The sequence below is a fragment of the Arctopsyche grandis genome, chromosome 11 (assembly GCF_051622035.1).
Source record: "Arctopsyche grandis isolate Sample6627 chromosome 11, ASM5162203v2, whole genome shotgun sequence".
NCBI lineage: Eukaryota > Metazoa > Arthropoda > Insecta > Trichoptera > Hydropsychidae > Arctopsyche > Arctopsyche grandis.
The window spans coordinates 14882699-14903336 of record NC_135365.1 but is presented as its reverse complement, the minus strand read 5'-3'; the positions used below and the strand labels follow the sequence as shown (position 1 = coordinate 14903336).

The 20638-nt window shown below is 33.3% G+C and overlaps 1 protein-coding gene across 1 annotated transcript; it reads right to left on the bottom strand.

The window, feature by feature from the left end:
- Positions 1-50: 50 nt before the first annotated feature.
- LOC143918765 (galactokinase-like) lies at positions 51-15318 on the bottom strand. The gene is made up of 9 exons (XM_077440814.1): positions 15194-15318; positions 2907-3069; positions 1966-2155; positions 1456-1582; positions 1255-1380; positions 986-1167; positions 797-912; positions 577-735; positions 51-498 (listed from the first exon to the last, which is right to left on the bottom strand). The coding sequence occupies exons 2-9, from the start codon at positions 3066-3068 to the stop codon at positions 382-384; spliced, it is 1179 nt and encodes a 392-aa protein (XP_077296940.1). The 5' UTR covers position 3069; positions 15194-15318; the 3' UTR covers positions 51-381.
- Between the last annotated feature and the right edge of the window lie 5320 nt (positions 15319-20638).

Below are 20638 nucleotides of genomic sequence, written 5' to 3'. Positions count from 1 at the left end.
TGTGTCAGATTGAGTTTGTTTAAAACGAAGAAAATATATTTAATTTTTTTATTTAAGTAATTTATGGTCATTATGAAAAGTATAGTTGAATAAAGATATCTACGTATGCATACATAGTGGTCTCAGTCTTAGATGATAGATTGAAGAATAAAAATAAACAGTTTTCAATAGAATAGAAATATAAATAATATATTCTACTGGTATCAGTTCAGAATTCTACGCAAAATAAGTCGAAGGCTAAGAAAATACGTTTTTCGTTTTCATTTTTGTTTGTGAAATGTTATAAATTGTATCTTTATTCAGCTACACATTTAAAATGTGAATATAAAAATAAGAAAAATAGTTTAAACGATGCTACAGTGAATGCCATTTTAAAAATTATCATTGCAATGATAACACTCTTGCTCCATTAGACGGTTTGCATATATAGAAAGTAGGTGTTCCGGCATATTTTTCTGTAATTGATTCCATCACTTTGTCCACCGAATTTTGGTGCACCTGAAACATGCATATGTTAATTAATTTGAAATTGAACATATCACTTAATTCACAATAGCAAGGAATTGAATTGTTTACCAGAGTGATGGTGCATCCACCGAATCCTCCTCCAACCATACGTGACCCGAGAACGCCATCACAACCCCTGACAATGTCGACTAAACTATCTAATTCGGGACACGACACTTCAAACAAATCTCTGAGTGAATTGTGTGATTCATTTATAAGCTTACCCAGCTACAATTATAAAATAAAGTCATTATTTAGTAAATCGATACAAAAATTTCAATGATTGTACCTTTTTGAAATCGTTCTCTTGAAGTGCCGTTGCGGCTTCAAGTGTCCTCTTGATTTCTGATATTACATGCTCTGCCCTATTTATTGTACCTTTATCAACTTTCAGGTTCCTAAGTGCTATTATTGTTTATTTTATTAGTTTTCCACATCCGATTGTATAAATAAGATAAATAAAATATCACATTCTTACCATCGAGTTCGTGTAGTTCAACTGATCTAAGAGACGACTCTCCTAACAATGTTGCTGCATTCTGACATTGAGCTCTCCTTTGTGGATATTCGCTTCCACTCAACTTGTGTTTTACATTGGAATTGGTGATTAAAAATATGATATCTTCATTTTTTATTGGTATCAGGTGGGATTTTAAAGACCTGCGTATGTTATTATTGCACTGAATAAATTTATTTAATCAATTTTAATAATCAAGCAGTTTAATCTGAATTTATATAGAGACTTACATACAATCGATTAGTAGTGCATGGTTTTCTTTTCCCATTGTCGATATGAATTGGTCCATTATTCCACAAGGCATTCCTGCAAATTCATGTTCTGCTCTTTGACATATCAATGCTTTGTCTTTTGGTCTACAAAATTAATACGTGTATGATTTAACAAAAACTCTCGAACGATTAATATAGTCTTTTTTTATTTACTCTTACTTCGCCGTTGTAGAAGTAAGACATTCAAGGAAAGTGAATGTAGCAACTTCAACCGATGCACTACTGGATACTCCACCTCCCAAAGGTACACTAGAGCAGATTGTCATGTTGAATCCCTTTAACTCACCTGTAATTTGATTAAAGTTACAACTTTACCTTACACGTTGTCGACAAAAAAAGAGTCGGCTTCCTTCTTTTTTCAGGTCACAATTCATGCAATTTTATGATTATCCAAGCATACACTATTTACGAATTGATAAGAATTGGTAAATATTAATTAAACTGTTAAAAATATAAAGATAAGGGTCAAACGTTATCATTAATTATGTTTGATATCTCTATCTAGTTTTGAAAACCTCATGAAAATTGAACTATTTTCTGTAAATAATTATATGTATACGTTTAAATGATAAAATATTGATTGACAGCTTCCTTCTAAGGTCTTTAATATCAGGAAGAATCGATCAGTAAACAAATACATACTTATAAAAATGAAAATATTTATCTAACCTTCAAAATTTGCCACAACTCCTTTGACGTAGTTGGCCCATTGTGGATTTCCCGGTTTCAGATTGTTATCAGCACTAGGTAGATCAAACTTAACCCTATTATCTTCATTTTCAACCTGAGCTAGAGTAGTAACTTCACACACATTTGTTCCATTCTCACTTCCAACTACCACGGTTACCAAAGGAAGTGCCTGAAAAATAAATTGAGTATACATATATACATAATTTATCACATAAGATATTATTGTGAACACGTCAATAACGTGTAAAAATAGCATGTTTGTAAAATATAATTATCAAAGAAAACAGCAATGTGTGTTGTCATAGACATATTTTCAAGCATGTTCATTAAAATATCAATTGTAAACACAAATTTCAGGCCGTCTCATCAACAATCATTTGGATACTTGGAAGACAATATGCATATCTATGCAATTGCTCAATTAATAACAATTGTGTAAATCAAACTACACATGTTTGATGTGTACGCAGCCAAGCCAAACTGGTCCACATACACTGTTGAGATCAAGTTCAATAACGATGATTATTTAAAAACCAACGGAGTTGACTTTATAGTTCAGAATAGAACATTGTTATTGCCGAAATGTTCTAAACAAAAAAATGTCTCATAACTTTGTATCGCGATTTTATTTTAATCATTTAAATCAGCATTGTATTGGATTATGAGAAATGTGAGGTAAAAAAAATAAACATTAGAAAGATTATTGAAGCGTTTTGCTAAATTTTGTTATCGCTTATGCGGCCAATTAAGATTACATATAGCGAAAAATTTTTGCCACCAAACTTATCAGTGACAAAGTGAATATGATATAATTGAGCCACTTTTGAAAATTCGCCGATAAAACAACATTAATAAATAGTATGGATTTATTATATTATATTATATGTGTCATGTTTTTTTTTATGACAATGATAACTTACCATAGGCAAGACAAAACCATCGTTGTAATCGGTATGTTCACCAATTAGATTAACTCGACCCGGAGCACAGGCCGCGATTGTTGGCACTGAACCGAATATTCGAGAATATTCATTTTTGGCTTTTTGCACGAGCTCTTCAACTTTTGGAATCTCAGCAAGCATTCTATGTTGGAATAATATGATATAACACAGTTATGAATTACATACATACATATGTATACATAATTAAGTTTTAATTTAAGATCTATAAAATATACATTTAATATTATGCAAGGCATATAATCATGCCCTCTAAGGATTGTAAATAGGTTTTTGAGCTCTTTTTCCTATTATGCTGTAGATTAATATTAGAATAATATAATACTATGATTACTCACCAAATTATATTAAATTGTAAAATAGAAAATGATCAGTAGATCAGTAGCTATTAAAATAGATGGAAAAGACTTCGATAATGGTTTGATGTAGTTTATTGAAATGTAAAATTTGCACGTGGTGGTTCAGCGGAGCGTACGGAACACAAGTTGTCCGTACGCCGTCTGCTCGAACTCTGTCGACCGTCGCGTATTTCCGCTTGGGCCGACACTAATGCCAACTCGTCAATAATGCCAATCGACAATCAGTTAATAAGACTGTTTGCCACACGTCATTACAAAAGTCGGAACATAGTCCCACATAGGAAAACTGTTGAACAATACAGTTATTCTACAGAGTTACAGCATTACTGACGAGTCGTTTACAATAAATCATAGCTCTTAAAATAATTAAATAGAGGGTGAATAATGAAACCTTTGCCTCATCCAGTGTGAGGATAAAATCAATTTATTGGTTCAGTAATATTTCAACTTATAGGTATACCTCTGGTGAATGTTGTTTCTCTTTACATTAAAATTTTTGAAATCTCCTTTGAAGCTGTGAATAAGCATTACAAGATAAGTTTACTTTAAAGAAGAGAGAGTGGACTGTATATGGTTTAAAACTTAAGCATTCCTCATCTTGATGTTAACTTAGACAATACAATGTTGACACTGTTACAGTTGTCAAGACAGATCAGCTATTACCGATCAACTAAACTTGATTAGTGAGTGTAATGCTCCTAAGTTAACTTGATTTCATCAACAAGTAGCACAAACATTGCTAAATTAAAAGTAAATTGGAAAGTCATTCATTCATTCCTACAAGCAGGAAATGAAGGCGAACTATGATTATAGATGTCTCTACGTTACATCGAAATGTTCAGTATTATAATATTTACTTATTCTATGATTCACATAAATACTATAAACAGTAAGAGTTAACTTATGTTTTCATAACAAGAAACATAAGACCTGCGGATGACTCCCGGCAGGTTATAATTAAGTAGACATGAAATAATTTAAGATGCTCCATTAAGTGTGGCTTGGAGACTAACATTAACAAATCATGAATCTAATTTTAACTGTCAAATTTGAACAGTTTATTTTAAACTCGGATATAATCCTTCCGAGTGATGACATGAGACAAGTCTTATATTATAAAGACAAAATGATTAGATTAAATTCGGAGATATATACTGCCGAATGTTAAAATGAAAATAGCTTAAATTATACACACAACACAATTAAAGTGAATTACGGAGTACTACTATTAACATTGACTGATTTAAACTCATGATTACATCTAATAAGTAATATGAGTTGGGGGTAGTGTCTTCGGGTTAAACTAAGCTACCGAAGTTGACGGAATTGAAGCTGCTGTTTCTCCTCCCTCTTGCTGATCTTCCTTCCTGTCAAGTGGTCCTTGTGGTAGAATCGGCAATGGCGCCACTAGATGACTGGACCGACGAAACTCTCCGCTGGCAGTAAAGACGTCGACGACTCGAACTCTGCCATCTGGTCCGGGATACAATTTAGTGACTCGACCCAAGACCCATCGGGTTGGCAGCATGTGTTCCTCCTTTAACAGGACCATTTGACCCACACTCAGATTGTTGCTCGAGTCCTTCTTCCATTTGTGTCGTAACTGCAAAGAATGTAAATATTCCGCCGACCAACGTTTCCAAAATGCTGCTGTGGTCAATTGTATCTGAAGCAGATTGGCATGGACATTAGTGTTATATTTAACCTCCATTGGAAGAGCGAGTAAGGATCTGCCAATTAAGAAATGTCCAGGTGTGAGGGGTAAAAGGTCTAGTGGATCCGAAGACAAGGGACTAAGAGGACGGGAATTCATGCAAGCTTCTATTTGAGTCAATACCGTACAAAATGATTCGAAATTTAAGGTGGTGGCCTTTAACACCTTGTTTAAATGAATCTTCATGGATTTAACCGCTGCTTCCCACAGCCCTCCCATGTGAGGCGCCCTTGGCGGGTTAAACTTCCAACGAATCCCTTCGGAGGCTACATACCGTAGTAGCTTCTCCTCATGAGGACGTTCGTAAATTAATTTTACTAAATTAACGAGTTCACGACTTGCACCGACAAAATTAGTAGCATTGTCGGAATATATCGTATTGGGCCTGCCACGTCTGGCTACGAATCTTCTTAAACAATTTAAGAAATTTGAACTCGTTAAGTCTCCGACAAGTTCCAAGTGAACTGCCTTACTGGAAAAACACACAAAGACACAAACGTAACCCTTAATTATCTTAGAATTCTTATTGCAACCACTCTTCACAGGAAAAGGTCCTGCGAAATCTATCCCCACATGACTGAAAGGAAAATTCGCAGTGGTACGTTCAAGCGGGAGTAATCCCATTAATCTATTGTGTGACAGTGGTTTATTTCTGAAACAAATGACACATGAACGCACCACTCCTTTGACAGTATTATGTCCGGCCAATGGCCAATAGGTCTGCCGCAATAACGACAGTAAGGCTTGAGTACCCAAGTGAATATATTTCAAGTGCGCATCTCGGACAATCATGTGTGTAAGTTTATGCTTATTTGACAAGATAATGGGTGACGTTGATAGAGTTGTTCCCAGAGGAAGTCTACTTCCAACACAAATTAAATTCTCGTGGAATAGAGGGGACAATTTAGCTAATTTACTGCTACTGGGAATTGGATGTCCCTTGCTCAGCAAACGATATTCCAATGGAAATGATTCCATTTGCGATAACCTTATCAAATTATTTAAAGCATCTTTTAATTCTAAAGCGGACGGTTCGTTATTTTCTTTAACGTTTAATTGTTTATTCCTTAGTGGCCGACGAACATATGATAAAACTCGAAGGAGTCTTGGAAGATGAGAATGTTTATCTATCCAATTATTTTCCCTCACAAGGGTAGCGTTAGTGACTACCCTTCTCTCTGGAAGATCTATTGTGATCTCAGGAGGTCTTCGAGGCCATCGTGATTCGTCTAATTTCAACCAACTAGGGCCGTCCCACCATAACGAATTATGATTTAATTCTGATGGTTGAGTCCCTCGAGAAATTAAATCTGCTGGATTGTCTGTAGAGGAGACATGGTACCACTCAATGGGTTGAGATATTGATTGGATTTCGGCCACTCGATTGGCAACGAAGGTGGTCCATTTACATGACTCTCCTCTAATCCAATGCAATGCGACGGTTGAATCCGTCCAATAATATTTTTCATTAATATGAATTGTTAATTGGTCTATTGTTGACTTCATTAACTTTGATAATAACATAGCGGAGCACAGCTCTAAACGCGGAATAGTTACAAAACTGAGCGGAGCGACTCTCGAACGAGAACACACAAGATGACATTTGGAATTTCCCAATTGATCAGTACATTTTACATAAATACAAGCACCATAAGCTTTCTCGGATGCGTCACAAAATCCGTGTGCCTGTATATTAATGACATTATTTAGTATTATCAATCTAGGAATTTTATAAAGTTTCATGACTGTATTGGATAATTGACAATCTTTCCATTTTTTGAAGATTGTCTGAGGAATGAATTCATCCCAACCAATGGTTTGTTGCCAGACAGATTGCATTAATATCTTATAATTAATTAACAATGGAGATAATAGTCCTAATGGGTCGAAGATCTGACTAATTACTGATAAAAAGTTTCTTTTTGTTATATTTTCAGTCTCGACTTCGGTTTGAACCTTAAATACAAAAACGTCTTCCCGCGGTTTCCAAAATAAACCTAAAGTTTTGTGTGATTCGTTAGAGAAGTTAAAATCTGAACAATCGTCAGCTTTAACATCCGTGATTATATCGGAGTTGTTCGATGTCCATTTGCTTAAGGGCATACCGGCTGATAATAATATGGTTTCCAGTTGAACCTTTAATAATTTACCAGCTTCAATAGTATTAGTTCCCGTGAGCACATCATCAACATAAAAATCACGTTCGATCACTTTACTAGCGATGGGATATTTGTTTCTATTCTCCTCTGCTAACTGATTTAGACATCTAGTAGCTAAAAATGGGGCTGAAGCAGTTCCGAATGTTACTGTATTAAGCTTGTAATGCTTGAATTTACTCTGGGGATCTGTTCGCCAAATGATTCGTTGTACATTTTTATTTTTCTCTGCTATTTGAATCTGTCGGTACATCTGCTTAATATCCGCAGTAATCACGTATTTATGGAGTCGAAAGTTGAGTAGTAAACTTAACAAATCTGATTGGACACTAGGTCCCACCATCAAAATATTATTTAGTGAGATATTAGACGTTGTCTTTGCGGACGCATCAAAAACTACACGATATTTAGTGGTAAGGCTAGACTCCTTAACCACGACGTGATGAGGTAAATAACAATGAACCTCATGTGCCTCCGGAGGTTCACACTCTGACATATGTCCTAAATTTATGTACTCTTCTAAAACTTTATTGTATTCCATTTTTAAATTATTATTGGCTAAAAAACGTCTTTCCAAAGTTTTGTGTCTTTTCTCCGCAATGTGCAATGAACTTCCTAATACTACCGGGGAATTTTTATATGGTAAAGCTACACAAAATCTACCGTTTTTATCTCGTGATGTGTGTGCTTGGAAATGTTCCTCACATCTTTTCTCCTCAAGAGATTGATGTTTTACCATAGGAACCTGGTCGATCATCCAAAAGTTTTGAATGTGACTGTCTAATTGACTTAAGCCTATGTGGCTCTTCCCTGGAGCATTATTTACTTCGGGATATGGACCAACTATTGTCCATCCGAATTCGGTATCCTTTAAGATAGGCATACCTTTTCCTAACTGGATGGTTCCTGCTTTCATAGCATGAACGCAAATCTCGGCGCCGAGCAAGAAATCGATTGGCGTCGGTTTATTCCAAAGGGGATCTGATAACTTGATTCCCGCTGGTATTGAAATTAACTGTTGATCCAGTTTCACAGTTGGAATTTCGCCAGTAATTTCTGGTAATACCAAACACAACACTTTGGTTGAGTAATTAGTGGTTGAAGACCTTATGGTCACCTTGGTGATGTGACGAATGCTACTTTCTTGATTAGCGATACCTACAATTTTTTGAGAGATTTTCTCTAATTTGAAGTTATTCTTCTTAGCGAAAGATGTGGTAACATAGTTGACTTGTGAGCCGGAATCTAATAATGTGCGACCCTTAACGACCGTTCCATTGGACGTTATAATGTCTACTTGTACCGTCGGTAAAATTATCTCCCTTTGAGAGAAATGAGTAGAATGAGCATTAATTGACTTCCTTCCCGTATTATTGGAACTAAATGTATCGTCCTGATGCAACAAAGTGTGATGGTTTTGTTTGCACCTTAAGCAATTATAGTTAGACTTGCAATTTGTTATCTTATGCGATGAATTTAAACATTTAAAACACATGTTATTAGATTTAACGAATTCATTTCTTTCCATACTGGATTTTGCTTTGAATTTATCACATTTGCCTATGAAATGATTATTTCGACAGAATGCGCATGCGTTTACCTTACTTGATGGGTTTTTGTTCGCGACATGAGTTCTCATGATTCTTTGACGACTATGAGGGAATTCCTTCACCGTAGTTACAGATGCAGTAGATTGTAATACATTACATCTATTCTGCAAGAATGTCTCTAAACTTTCATATGGTGGCATTTCTCTGCTAACCAGCGATATTTCCCAGTCTCTTACTATATTAAAAGGTAATTTCCTTAGAACTAAACATGTTACCCATGGATCTAAAATTTCTCTCGCGTAACCCAACGATTCAATGTTTTTAATACACACTGTGACCTGATTCAATAGATTTCTCAATTCGATATGTGATTCTCTTGTGATTAATTTTAAGTCACAAAGTGAATTAATCCTAGTTTTGAGATTAAGTCTTGGTAAATTATATTGCTTGTCTAAAATACTCCAAGCTATTTCGTAATTGTCTGAGCTAATATCTAAACCTGATACAGCTGCCAAAGCGGGACCGATTAAGGATTGATGCAAATATTGCAATTTCGTGACATTCGAATATTCCGTTTTGTTTCCTATTATATTCTTAAAAGCTTGTTGAAACGATTGCCATTCAGATGGATCTCCCTGAAATGTGGGAATGGTTAACGTCGGTAACTTATCTCTAGCAAATTTAATTGTTGCTTGCTCTACCTTTAGTTTACTATCTTGAAAGGATTGGCAATCTAATGCTGCTTTAAGATTTTTAACTGTTATTGTAATTGCATCGTACTCTTCGTCTATTTTGGCCGCTTTCGGTATGTCTGTAAGGTTATCTAAATATTCGTAATGGAGTTTTCGGACATAATCGTATGCTTCTTTAATGGTTTGATACTGTCCTTCATCTAATTCGGAGGATTTATCTATTTTTCCTTTTAGTCTTTGTACCGCGCCTGAATACCTTAATTCTATTGACGTCATTATAACTTCTACTTTATTTTCCTTCGCTAATATTTCTATCGATTGAGTCTGACTTCGAGTCTGATGTATTCTAGAGCTTGACCTGTCTCTAATAGGTTCTACGTCCCTAGTTGGATTTCGACCTTTATGCGACTTGGAAGTCGAAGCTTCTATTTCCTCGTTTTCAGCACTTGACATTTGTTTCAGAAAGTTGCACTATTTCGTCTCATAAATACAGTTGTTCTCTACTATAGCTGTCAATTGAACTATTCGTAGAGATAAGGTAATAATATTCAATGATTAACCGTGAATCTTAATATTCTACTTTAACTATTATCACCAGAATCTATCCAACATATTTTGGAAGAAATTACAACCCTAAATTGGTGGGTGCTTGATTTAAACCACTTTGGGGCTACAAGTCTTGTGATTTATTTTAAATCACCACTGTTTCATCACACATTATGAAACAAAGAGATCTACCGATGTATGAATATGCCGGTATGTACTTGATTTAATCCACTTTGGGGCTACAAGTGTAATTCCACATTTATCGTGGAAGGGGGGGGGGGGGAGGGTGTTTCTACACACATTAAGAAACAAAGATCTACCGATATGAATATACCGGTATGTACTTGGTTTAAGCCACTTTGGGGCTACAAGTATAATTCCACATTTATCGTGGAAGGGGGGGGGGGGAGGGTGTTTCTACACACATTAAGAAACAAAGATCTACCGATATGAATATACCGGTATGTACTTGGTTTAAGCCACTTTGGGGCTACAAGTATAATTCCACATTTATTGTGGAGGGGGGGGGGGGGAGGGTGTTTCTACACACATTAAGAAACAAAGATCTACCGATATGAATATACCGGTATGTACTTGATTTAATCCACTTTGGGGCTACAAGTATAATTCTCCACGTGCTTTGCTAATTTTACACTACATCTGATTTTACACTTTTAATACGAAATTCGATGCGACCGATGAAACATTCCTTCGTAGCGCGATATTATTTTATACAATCGCGTTAATTAATTGTTATACTTTAAAACATATTTTAAAACTGACCTACCCACATGATTGCCTTTTGAACAGATTGCCTGAGATTGAATACATTCACTTACTTGAATATCCTTTACGATGTTTATGTGATCGTTCCGATAATTTTGGATTACCTCTGTGTCCCATGCGTCTTTGTAGGTTATGTTTTTATTTATATATTTTCTGCGTCAATCACGCGGTCATGTACCTCTGTACATCAATCAATATATTGCTGAAATAGAAGCAAACATGTTATTAGTATTGGAAAGGTATGGATAGTAACAAAGGAACGATACCGATTTCTTAATTGACATCCATTTTTTCTCGACCACGTTTTTTCCTATTGGTTTGTCCGTTTGGTGTTGTGGCCTAGGTTACTGGTGTCCGGTTCGAAGTGACCATCATGGAAAAGACTTCGATAATGGTTTGATGTAGTTTATTGAAATGTAAAATTTGCACGTGGTGGTTCAGCGGAGCGTACGGAACACAAGTTGTCCGTACGCCGTCTGCTCGAACTCTGTCGACCGTCGCGTATTTCCGCTTGGGCCGACACTAATGCCAACTCGTCAATAATGCCAATCGACAATCAGTTAATAAGACTGTTTGCCACACGTCATTACAAAAGTCGGAACAATAGATATAAGATGTATTGTGGACATAATTTTGTAAAAATAAAAAGCATTTAAAAATCAAAATCATGCCCTTTAAAACATTGATAAAATACACAGTGCGAAATTGCGTATTTTAATTTTCAATATTTTACACAAAAAAATTTAATACAAGACACTACAAATTTTCGTATTACGTGAATTTACAAATAATCACATTTTTTATGTTACAAATTGTTTTATTACTGATTTTTATCTTAGAAATTTTCTTATAAGTTGGCAATAAAATCATATCGTAAGATTTTATCACGAATTAAAAACATTACAAATCACACAAATTAGATTTTGATATTCAATTTAAGATGATAACAGACACTTGAAATAAATCATGAATACATATGTTGAATTTTAAACAAATACAATTAAACGAATGACTGAAATTTAAACAAATACAATTAAACGAATGACTGAAATTTAAATTTCAGAAGGTTCTAATTTCCATAATCCGTAAAAGCGCTATGGAGACATTTTCATTTTCAACCATCAATTATGTATTTTCATTGAATTGAAAAGCATAGATTTGGTTCATTGATGTGAAAGTATCCATTTCTTGAATTTACAATAACTACCAATTATTTATTATTACAAACCACTTTGTACTTTGGTTTGATTGGTTTAAATCAAATATTCCTTTTTGTAATGTTTCCTTTTAATATAACGAGTCTGAAATAATATTTTATTATTTATTATTGTTTTCCTTATATTTATCTTTTTCATTTTTGTAAAAATCTATTATTGGACTCGGGTGTTACATATATTATTTATTTACTTTTTGTGTTTTTTATACCTATCTCTGTACATCCTGTCTGTTGATTTTTCAATTAATAAAATAAATAAATAAATAAATAAATAAATAATATTATTCGAAGCATTGTAAACTATTGAATAATGTATTGATACAGAATATTGAATGAAGATCAAACACCGATTCATTTAAACGATCATATTTCATTTCGGTTTTCGCGAATGTCACACACAATTTATTTATATTTTATAGCGAACTTTCATTAACAATAACAAAGAGTAATAAGACCGTAACTTTGATTATTTTCCAAACAATACGTGCAAGTCAGCACATTGAAAGGATTATCCACGATTTTTTTTACGCAAATCTATGAACATATATGTACGTATATAAAGTTTCGGTCTCCGTCACGGGCCCGAATGTGAAACGACCGAAAACGCAAATATCGGAAGGCAAAGATTGAAAATCGAAAGATCTTAAGTCGAAAGATCAAAAAAAAGGGCACATGGTAAACGGTACATATTCACGTACATACTCACTTAATTTGTGCGAGAAGGATACAACATGAACAAAAGGAACAGGCTTTTCCTCCCGTATTAATGTGCGCGCGCAGAATACGGGAGAAAAAGCCTGTTCCTCTTGTTCCTGTTGTATTCTGCTCGCGCAAATTAAGTGAGTATGTACCGTTTACCATGCACCCTTTTTTATCTTTCCACTTAAGATCTTTCGATTTTCGATCTTTGTCATACAGTTCTGTCAGGCAACATGTTTTAAATGGTTTCTAGCTGCATATTTACACTTAACTTTTTTTTACTAATTTTAGATTTAATATTATTTATGTTGTCTTCATTTTGTAATTTTATTATTTAGCATAATGTGTATGTATGTTTATTTATCTTTATTTACAACGTGGATATTATATTTTAATCTTTAATTTATACCAGGAAGTCCTAACAAGTAACCCCAATACGCCTTCCTGGCTAGAAACATTGTAAATTTGATACAAATTTGATTAGTATTGTTACGTATACTAAAATAAGAGGTTAGTAAAGAGCCGCCGGTTAAGTGCAATCGGGTTCAGCCGAGGCGCATCCTTGACACTGTGCGACCGTTATAATTGGTTTCGAGGATTATCTGCAAACTAAATGCACGTAAGCTAAACAATGGCGTAGTAGCAGCACTCGGTCGCATTCCTGTGGAGTTCTCAGATGTGACCGATACCGTGGGTTTGAGAGTCGTGGGAATACATATCCGAGTACGTGACCATAACAATAGGTAAACAAATCGGAAGTCGAAGATGTCCTGAGAGACCTGCCCCTTATAAGGCGGTACTTGCACTGCCAGTGCGTGTATCTCCTTAATCACCTATAAATGCTGTGACACGACTTTGGCCTTTTACTTGGATCCTCCACCCACCCCTACGCAACAGTATTATACAAAGTACATAAATACATATCAATTAAAATCCACAGAGATATATATGATCAAATTTTTAAATTTGCAGTATTTTAAACAATTCAGCGAAATTCAGTAAATACATATCAATTAACATCCACAGAGACATTTATGGTCAAATTTATAAATTTGCAGCATTTTATACAATTCAGCGAAATTCGAAATTGCTGAAAACTCGAGATTTTGCGAGAAAATGGGTAAGGTTGCAAATTCGTTGGAACCGTATCAATGAAAATCAGATAAATTGGCAAACTCTGATAGGAAGCGATCGATCTGGATTCACAAATCCAAGGTCTGGCCAGCAGAAACCAGTGGGATTTGAACCCGCGACCACTCTTCAAAGCATTATATGCTAACCACTCGTCTATTCTGCTCGTTATTTTGTTTTATTTATTTATTTTTATCTTATTTATAGTTTTGGACCATTGTGGCATTACAGGAAGAACCTAATGCGCCACAATGGCCTACATTTGATGAAAAAACAAAGATGAAATAAGATAAAACAAGTAAAATATAAAATAAAAAGAAAAAATCAAAAGCAGAAAAACATGATAATATAAAATAAAAAAAAGTTAAATATTTGTGTATGAATAAATATGTGTATATGTAATTGTTTTTGGCCAGGAAGGCGCATTGGGTTTACCTGTTAGGCCTTCCTGGTATAAATAAATGAATAAAATAACATTGATTTTGCGAACAATGTTACGAGCTATATTTCTAGAATATTTTACATGTTTTTACAGTGCTTATTTGGGAAAATGTTTATGCTAGCACCTGTTGCACTTAAAAAAAAAAAAAAAAATTAAATTACTGGTTAAATAAATTTTAACCTGTGCAAAACTGTTTGAGATGTAGCGTTGTGTCACCTTGGTAATAACTACATACATACATTCAACAATAAACAAATAATGTATTAAACACAGATTGCCTAAACACAATCTGCTTTAGGTCATCGACTATAGAGAGTCTTTAATTAATATTATGTATTAGATGTATTATGAGCATTTATAAGAATTGTAAATAGGTTTTTGAGCTCTTTTTCCTATTATGCAGTACATTAACATTAGAATAATATAATACGATGATTACTAACCGAATAAAATAAAATTGTAAAATAGAAAATGATCAGTAGATCAGTAGCTATTAAAATAGATATAAGATGTATTGTGAACATAATTTATTAATAATAAAAAGCATTTAAAAATCAAAATAATGTATTACACTTTACTAAATAGGGGAATCGATATGGTCGTTTGAAATTATTGAAGGATAATTAATATATTAATATATCAGTTAGCAACGAACAGGAGTACAATCGAGGGCACAATCATGTCACATACAGTTGTTATTTTAACTCAAGTGTCTAACGACTAGAATTTTCATAGTGCTTCTCTTAGTTGTAAATTAAAATCAACAAAATTTCCCAAATATAAAGCAATACGTCATTTTGCTGTGACTTGTGATTAGCAATCTCATACAACTACTATCAAATAGTAATTGCATGTTTCGTACGAGAGTATTTGGTTTTCTGTTGACCTTTTTAAACTGTAGGACGTTCGTAGATACAACAATATTTATCTTAAGTAGTTAAAAAACGTATAAGTTACTTGTTTGATGTGGTTTTGCAGCACACACAACCGTTGGTTCGTCACGACGACTGATGCCGTTATGCGTACCGATCGTTCAATTCAATCAGCGCTATTGCTGATAACTCCTACCACTCTTCGTGTATGTTTTTTTTTTATTTATTGCTGTACATATAACACATGTTTTTTTGGGTAATAATGATAATTATTATGTGGCGGGACCTTTCGCCATTTTACCATTGATAAGTGCGTTATTAGTTTAATCAATTCATTCATATTATTCATTCTAGAATATTACTGGGAATGTATGTATGTATGTACCTATGATTTTACTTATTTGACAAACATTTTTTTGGTCATTACACTGAGCAACAAAAAATCACATTTTTGATTTACCAGAGCAGAGACTAACCAATCTTTACTAAATTTGACCCACTGAATTCGAATATCATAATGATTTTTATTGGTTCGTGATCGTTTACGAGATATGAGCGTTTAAAAAAATGTCACAGGTTCTATTCCTGGCTTTGTTGCTAGTCGGACCTTGGATGTTTCTTCAAGGTCGATCGTTTCCTTTCCGAGTTTTCCAATTTATCTGATTTCATTGGAAACGGTTCCAACAATTTGGCAATCCTGTCCTATTTCATGCAAAATTTGAGTTTATAGCGTCTCATAATTTCTCAATCAAAAATCATGATTTTTGTTGTTTGGGTCTCCTTTACGAGATATGAGCGTTTAAAAAAATGCGCACTTTTTACAGATTTTGGCTTTTGCGGTCTTTAATTCAAAATCTAGTATTGCTGTTGCCAAAGTGAGTATTGGAATCAATAGTCAGATGTTTTTTCTATTGATTGTGATTTTTTATTGTTTTAAAATACTTATAATTAATTTTCTAGCGAATTTTAAAAGTCAAAAATATATATTTTTTTACGGATTTTTTATCTGTGCTATTTTGCATTTGTTTGGTCAGTTTTTTTATTTTTTTAAACGCTCATATCTCGTAAAGGAGACCCAAACAACAAAAATCATTATCATATTCGAATTCAGTGGGTCAAACTTAGTAAAGATTGGTTAGTTTCCGCTCTGGTAATTTTTTTTGTTGCTCAGTATTATCATTCACAAATAAAAAAAACATTTCAATTTATTTCAGCCTACACAAATTGAGAAGATAAAAAGACCACGAATAAATACATGTATTTATTAGACTATATATAGACTTGAGCATTATTATGTATTGAAGCAATTAAGCCCACAATTTACATAATATTCAAGGTTGAATTTTTGAATAAGCTAATCATTCTATTTAAAGTATATGCAGACGTTGCCTGCTTGTAAGAAAGAAACCGTAACAATTGTCATTTGGATTTCGCGGTAGAAAGTAAATTTTTTAGCCTGTTGTTTGGCATATACGGTTTCCACTAATGATATTTTTTAAATTTAAAATTTACTTCCAGATTTCGTTGCTTCCACAATATACATATGTACCTAATAGGTACTACCTATACGAGGGTAGATATATGTACATTTAAATATGCAGTGAAAAGTTAGTCGAGATATGAACCATCTAAAAATATATTCCTTTTTCGAACTGTCGATAGAGTATCAGATAATTTCGAACTGTCGATGGAGAATCAGTCCCCGAAATGTTTCTGCTATTTTCACCGGTCCATCCTTATATGTAGAAAGGTTGAAAGCCACCGTACAGTATAATTGTAATAATTCGTGTGTATGTCCAGGGCCGCGACTACTACATGTACAAATGTGTCAAACGGAATACAGGCGGCCGAAAGAAATGAGAGTCCTTATATTCCTTAAAAAATACGAAAAAGGACATCGTACTTTTTAAAATGCATTTAAGTTGTCTTTTTGTTTTCTTGTGGATTGCTGTTGCAAGTTACAACTTGTAATACACCCGAAATATAATTCAGGGAAATTACGGGATAGCAGGTATACATATATTCGGTCCGCATAGAGCTAGGTCTTTTATATTCTACTAGTGGTTTTACCCGGCTTCGCTTGGTATTTGTAATATAAACCGATTAAACATGACTAATCTAATAGTAAACAGTTTATTAAATTTATTTGAATACTCATTTGTTTTTTTATTAAATTGACTGTCACGAACAAACAAACATATATACTAAGTCTCTTTAGAAAATATATGTATACCAGAATCCGGCGCCTGCGCCCCTGGCGCCTCTCGGGACTTCGCCCCGGCGCCCCTCGGGACTTCACCCCCTGAGACTTCGCCCCCGGGGCTTTCAAATCCTTTGAATCGAATCGAATCGGTGCCTATGAATTGAAAAAATAAATAAATCGAATGTGTTGTCTACGAACCAACCAACCAAGGTTACATATATAGCCAGCAGTTTGGCTTAGTGATAGCGTATATATTTAGCATCACTGAGGTCATAGGTTCGTGTCCTCGCCACTGCTGGTTAGATTTGGGGGTTTTGTGACTCCAAATCGATCGTTTCTCTATCAGAGTTTGCCAATTTTATCTGATCATTGCTGAAACGGTTCCTGAAAATTGGTATTAAATCTAATCCTGTTGTCACAAAAATCTGCCTGTGTATAATTTGTGATAATTATACACAGTAATCTGAAATCCATAGATGTCACTATGATTATTATTTCTGACTAATTGTTATATTCTATATATTCTGATTGTATATGTATGTATTACTGTATTTCTGATTTCTGATTGTTTATGTATTTCATTAACGTACACCCGTCGCATTGGAGCAAATCTGTAATGGCGAGTGTGTATTGATTTGTGACAATAAAATAAATAAAATAAATAAATAAATAAATATATGTACATATGCAAAATCTCTTTCGAAATTATATATTAGATTATCTTTGCGACTGCCAGGTGTATTTTTTCAAGGGTGTTGAGTATTGGTTGGTCATCGAAAGAACATTGTCCTAGATGTGGGTTCGGGGTAAAAAGACTATATTTTCATGGATGAACTTGAAAACGTCCAGCCTCTCTTGTCGTCTGATCCTGTTCAGAACTAAATGTTTTGGTTTGATCTGATTTTTGGTTAATTTTTATGGTGATTAAAATTTTCAACACTATATTTCTCACAAGGTAATATTTTTGCACTACTCGCATGCACTCATTTTTTTTTTAATTTTTATTAATGGTTTATATAAATGCTGATAAAATTAAAGAGCGGTCGATTTAAGTTTGTACACAGGCGGCAGAACTCCTAGGCGCGGCCCTGGACACCGTGCAGTACAATTATGATAATTCGTGTGTATGTTGCGGCCGTTTTGAGAACTGTATATGCATAATTAGAGATAAGATCAATTCGGCATTTCTAATATGTACATAGTTTTAATAATGAAGCTGAATTGAAAAATCACTTATTTAAAAAAAAAAAAAAAATATATATATATATATATATATATATATATATGTATGTATATATATATATATATATATATATATATATATATATATATATATATATATATATATATATATATATATATATATATACTATATGTATATATTTAGTAAATATGAGAATATATATAATATTTTTAATATTATAAATACTTCTGATTGATAAAGTTTTATTTTGTCAGATAATTTTGTTTATAACACAAATTGAGTTGAAATAGTGAAGGGTAGGTAGGTCAAGTTCGCTCAATTGAATTTTCAGGACAATACGGTCTGAATTGGAATACATATTTTGAATGATAAATAAATTTATTATATTGATTTATTTGCCAGTCGACGATTGTGAAAAGGTCCATTCGTAAATTATGTTTGCAAGCTACATAGCAAATCTAGCTTTAGCATGTGTGTATGTACCTATATACACATACATATATATGTATATATGTTAACCCTTTTTTGTGGAATTCTATTGCGTAAGTTCTTCTTGAGCACCTTTGAAAATTAGGATTTCTCGAAACTGCGCCACTATTCAGTGCATTCTTCCGGGAACCATGTTAAATTGACCCTTGGATGTACAAATACATATGTATACTTGTAAAAAAATGATTTATAATGTAATACTTCTTCTAGATGCAAATCTTAAACAGGGACCCGAACCGTTATTTTTTTCGTTCCGATTCGGTAAAAAAAATATATCGGCTCCGTTCCGGTTTTCGGTTCTCTTTAAATATTGGCAAGTTAATGTAAATACACCCAAACCGTCTATACCTCTCTTTATATGGATTTTCGATATAACTTATTGTGATCATATACATAGTTAAAATGTCAAAGGAGAATATTTCCTAGCGTGTACAGCTTACCGCTGGTGCACTGCGGAATAGAGGGTGGATTCTGATGCAGCTAAAATGCAGACAAAATACCTTTTTTTAAATCGTACTTAATTGACTTTCTCTAGGCTTACTAACTTTTCATCGGACCTTGCTTTTAGAAACAAAAGTGTGGCAATAGTTAAGAGAGAATCTAGTAATTTGTTTTATTTTAGAAGTTAATTATTGAAACAAGAAATGTATTCAAAAGGGCGCCATTATTATTATAACATTTCTCTGGGTATGGGTGTATTTTCTCTTGCTTTTCCGTTCACAGGTGTTTGAATCGCGCACTTTAGATAGCCGATTTATAATGTGTTCATTGATATCTATGATATATGTATATTGAGTTCACATATAATTTTATTTAAATCGGAATCGTTAATAGAATCTTGGATTGCTAATTAAAGTACATATGTGCCACATAAAGAACAGTTCTCAATGGAAGGTATCATATTTGCTTCATATAATATATACTTTCGAAAGAGACTTTGTATGTACATATGTATGTTGGGTTTGTTGGTAATCGAAAAACAAATCAAAGTTTCTACGAAGACGATTTGATATGGTTGAATTAAATTTTTTTTTTCGATTCAAATAAATTTGATAAAAAAAAATGAATATTTACTATTAGATTCGCAATGTTTAAGCTGTTTATATTACAAATTCTGAGCGAAGCCGGCTAAAACAACTAGTCTAATATATAATTTCGAAAGAGACTTTGTATGTAATTATTTGACTATTGTTGATTCGTAGAATTCGTGACGTTCAATTTAATAAAAAAACAAACGAATATTTAAATAAAATAAAACTATTCAAATACATTTAATAAAACTATTAGATTGGCCATATTTAATCGGTTTATATTACAAATACCGAGCGAACTTAATTTGTAATATAAAGTAATTATAGTAATTAATATACATAATTACTTTATATTTACTTAATAATATAAATTAATTATAGTAATTAAGTAAATATATATAGTAATTAATATTCTATTTCGTTTTCTAAAAAGTTGACAAATTCGATCATATTAGCTCCATTATATGTTGTAACAGAGTATTTACTTTGATATCGATATTTTATATTTTTAACAGTTTCAAAAACATATTTTTAATATACATTCCTGTCTGTTTGTTCATTAATTCTATCATCCCCAAAGTACATATATACATATATTCATTT

What these genes read in the sequence shown, in the direction of transcription:
- LOC143918765 (XM_077440814.1), bottom strand. Translation starts at nt 3,068, where the DNA reads ATGCTTGCTGAGATTCCAAAAGTTGAAGAGCTCGTGCAAAAAGCCAAA. An exon ending in ATGGTTTTGTCTTGCCTATG is followed by an intron (nt 2,156 to 2,906) that starts GTAAGTTATCAT and finishes TTTATTTTTCAG; the next exon opens with GCACTTCCTTTGGTAACCGT. An exon ending in CTTACTTCTACAACGGCGAA is followed by an intron (nt 1,381 to 1,455) that starts GTAAGAGTAAAT and finishes TTAATTTTGTAG; the next exon opens with ACCAAAAGACAAAGCATTGA.